This window comes from Brassica oleracea, chromosome C4, assembly GCF_000695525.1.
Source record: "Brassica oleracea var. oleracea cultivar TO1000 chromosome C4, BOL, whole genome shotgun sequence".
In the NCBI taxonomy this organism is placed as follows: Eukaryota; Viridiplantae; Streptophyta; class Magnoliopsida; order Brassicales; family Brassicaceae; genus Brassica; species Brassica oleracea.
In genome coordinates, this window is record NC_027751.1 from 5,085,843 (window position 1) to 5,089,866 (window position 4,024).

Here is a 4,024-nt window from a genome sequence, read left to right on the forward strand (position 1 = left end):
AAAAAATTGTTTGGATTAATAAAATTGATTTATACGTTCGCACCAATTTAATTATATATGTAATAGTTACTGACTTTTAATTATTCAATATATATTTATTATTTCATAATATGTAAGAACATATAATACATAAAATAATTTTTATATATAATTTTTATCCCGCGCAAGGTGCGGGTCTTAATCTAGTTAATATACTAATGAGTAATGAACGTGCTATTCAATGTTTTAAAAACAAATGATTGGATTATTTGTGATTAATGTACATTAAAAAAATTTTGGTATTCAAATTATAAATTAAAATGGATTTGATCCATCTAATCCTATTTTTTATCTGCCATACAAAGTTTATGTTTGATCATTCATTAGAAACTTAACTAAACATTTTAGACTAACTCATATATGATATTTTCGTAACAAAAACAATATACATCTAAACAATAACATTTTTAAGAAAGGACAAGTATATTTCCACTAGACAATTATTGTTTAATTGTTTCTCATATTTAATCTAGACCATATTTTTATATATATTTCAGTAATTAATTTTTAAATTAAATAGTATAGGCTAATTCTTTTAAAAATTATCAAATTAAGTTCTTATATAGAACAAAATAAATAATATTTTATTGGTTGTAACATTTTATGTTTGATATTTTGTAGTAAAAATAAAAACAGTAACCTGAAATGTAATATATTAAATAGAATAATATTTTTAAAATATAATACAATAATTTAATTTAGTCACATACAAACATTCCAAGAATAAAAAAATTAATAAAATTTGTATTAATTTGTATAAAACTAATGTTTAAAATTAAGCTATTAATATGATGATGCATATTTAAATAAATAAACAAAAAATACTACATTAATATACAATACTTACAATTTCATCAAAACAAATTTCAAAAAAATAAAATTTTCAAAATTATATTATATACATAAAAATTTATATTAAAGATATATATATATATATATATATATATATATATATATTGATAACTTATTTTATATTTTAAATATTATAAAAATATAAATATATCAGCACGGACGTGCAGGTTCAAATCTAATATCTATTATAAACTACATGAAAGTTACTGGTACGGAACATTACAAAGCTAGTACGTACGTAGAAGCTAATCAAATGTATGTTATGGTCATAGGTTTCTCTCAAACATTAGGAAACAATCCCTCTATATACTGTTCAATGACATTACATGAAATCGTAACACTTTATATTTAAAGTCATGTATTCATTCAAAAAATAAATATTTAGTCATTGAGATGCTCTTACCTAACGAATTATACCTTTATACTCTTGATTAGTCGTTCAAATATTTATATAACTATAAAGAAACTACGTACATGAAAGTTATTAGTACGGAACATTACAAAGCTTGTACGTATAAAAAGCTAGTCAACTGTTTGTTTTGGTCATTGGTTTCACACAAACATTGAGGAGCCATCTCTCTACATAATGTTCAATAACCTTACAAAGACAGCCAAAAGAGTTACAAGCTAATTAGTGAGTCCATTAAACCTTTAACCATGGTGAAAATGGCTAAATCTGTTACTTTCTCAACCTCTTCTTCTGCATCAAACCTTTCTCCTTCTTTCGCTTCTCTTCCTGCTTCTCCACTCAACCAGCCCTTTTCTCAGTCCATGATGGAGGAAGCCTTAGAGTCTGCAGAGTCAATCATCAAGAAATGGGATCCAAACGCACAGTCCTACACAAAGATCATCTCTCTGTTCAGACACAGCAGAAAACAAGCCAAAGAATTCATCAGATGCGTCCGTGACTTACGCAGAGCCATGCACTTTCTTGTCTCTCAAGACTCTAAATCTGACAAGCTTGTGCTTGCACAGAGCCTGATGCAGATTGGTATGTCCACGCTGGAGAAAGAGTTCTTCCAGATACTGTCTTCTAACCAAGACCATCTTGATCCTGATTCAGCCTCTGGTCAGTCCACAATATCTAGCAATTCAGAGTTCGAAGTTTATATGGAATATGATGAGGATGAGGATGATGATGATGAGCTGAAGAAGGCGGGTGAATCCATCTCTCAGGTGGAGAAAGCCTCAGTTCTGGTGATGTCAGACTTAAAGGTCATAGCAGAGACTATGATCAGCTGTGGTTATGGTAAAGAGTGCATAAAAAGCTATAAGTTGATTAGAAAGTCTATTGTTGATGAAGGGCTACACTTGCTTGGGATCGAGAAGGTCAAGACCTCTCATTTTCACAAAATGGACTGGGGAGTCCTCGAGCATATGATCAAGAACTGGATCAAAGCTGCAAAGATTGGAGTCACAACACTTTTTAAAGGAGAGAAGCTTCTTTGTGATCATGTCTTCTCTGCATCCATTACAATAGGACAGTCTTGCTTTAACCAGATAGCAAAGGAAGCAGGACTCAATCTCTTCATGTTACCTGAGCTCGTAGCCCACAAGGAGAAGAAACAACACCATGAGAGGATCTTCAAGCTGATGGATCTCTATGCAGCTATCTCTGACCTTTGGCCAGACATAGAAATGATATTCAGCTTTGATTCATTAGCTTCTGTGAAGACTCTTGTCCTCTCAACGCTCAAGAAACTCAAGGACTCTATCCACACGTGTCTCAAGGAGTTCGAGACGATGATACACAAGGATTCTTCTAAAGAAATTTCCACTGAAGGAGGGGTTCACAAGCTGACTCGGACAACAATGAGTTTCTTATCATTGTTGTCTGAATACAGCCGTGTACATGTGTTGTCTGAGATCCTTACAGAGCATCCTCTTAAGACAAACACTCGCTTGCTAGAATCTTACTTCACGGCTCCTATCTTGGAAGATGAACATGTCAACAACCATGCATGCTCGGTCCATCTAGCTTGGCTCATACTGGTTTTTCTTTGCAAGCTAGACACCAAAGCAGAGAGTTACAATGATGTCTCTCTCTCTTACATCTTCCTTGTGAACAACATGCAGTTTGTGGCTGATACTGTTCGTTCTAGTCACCTCAAGAACCTTCTCGGTGACGATTGGCTCACAAAGCACGAGGCAAAACTCAAAAGCTATGCTGAAAAATACGAGAAAACAGCTTGGGCCAATGTTTTGGTATCTTTACCTGCGAAGACAAGTGTCAAGCTATCACCAGAGGAGGCCACAACATGCTTCAAGAGATTTCATGCAGCGTTCGCGGGAGCATACTTGAAACAATCATCATGTGTTATAGTGGATGCTAAGCTTAGGGACGAGCTTGAGGTTTCTATAGTGAAGACACTTGTACCGGAGTACAGAGAGTTTTACGAGAAGTATTTGCCAATGTTGAGACAAGACAGAAACATAGAGATGTTGGTGAGTTTTAAGCCTGATAATTTGGAGAATTATCTCTCAGATCTTTTCCATGGAACACCAATGCTCAGTGGCTCTTCTCATTCTGCTTCTGCTTCTTTGTCTTCTACATCTTGTTTCTCAATTGGATGTGTAAAACACTAAAGCTCACACTTTGACATTACCATTCTCACTTGAATGAATCTACAATCATGTTTGTTTGTGTTTCTGTATGTGCCTTCGATTGTTTTAATAAAATATCTTCTTCTAAATGAAACCACCAGTCATATCTTGTTGGAAAAAAGGATCCCATTTCGAAAGTTTCAATGAGAAATGATTTGAACCATTTCGCGTACCATCAATCTATATTATTAAAAGAGAAATACCCATTTGAAAATGTTCTTACTTCATTAATTAAACTCTTTTTTTTGCTTGTCTTTTTCAGTTGCATTTATGAAATATCCTAAAACGAATAAAACTGCCTAATTTGTTACTTGTATTTTCAGTTACATTAATGAAATATGATTAAATGAATTTAAACTTTCTATTTTATTGTTTGTATTTTTCAGTTACCTTAATGAAATACCTTAAATAAATTTGGACAAAATGTCATTTAATCAACCAAAAAAACTCATGAGTTATCCTTACGTGCATAATTTTAATAATGGAGATTTTTAAAAACGTGCATCATTAAAATGTTACCTAAAACATG

At 32.6% G+C, this 4,024-nt stretch overlaps 1 protein-coding gene across 1 annotated transcript; it reads left to right on the forward strand.

Annotated features, from left to right (window-relative positions):
• The first annotated feature begins 1,467 nt into the window (after positions 1 to 1,467).
• On the forward strand, positions 1,468 to 3,478 carry LOC106340942 (exocyst complex component EXO70A1-like). The gene has a single exon (XM_013779766.1). It carries the CDS (start codon positions 1,549 to 1,551, stop codon positions 3,475 to 3,477), a length of 1,929 nt encoding a protein of 642 aa, XP_013635220.1. The 5' UTR covers positions 1,468 to 1,548; the 3' UTR covers position 3,478.
• The last annotated feature ends 546 nt before the right edge of the window (positions 3,479 to 4,024 follow it).

What these genes read in the sequence shown, in the direction of transcription:
- LOC106340942 (XM_013779766.1), top strand. Translation starts at nt 1,549, where the DNA reads ATGGTGAAAATGGCTAAATCTGTTACTTTCTCAACCTCTTCTTCTGCA.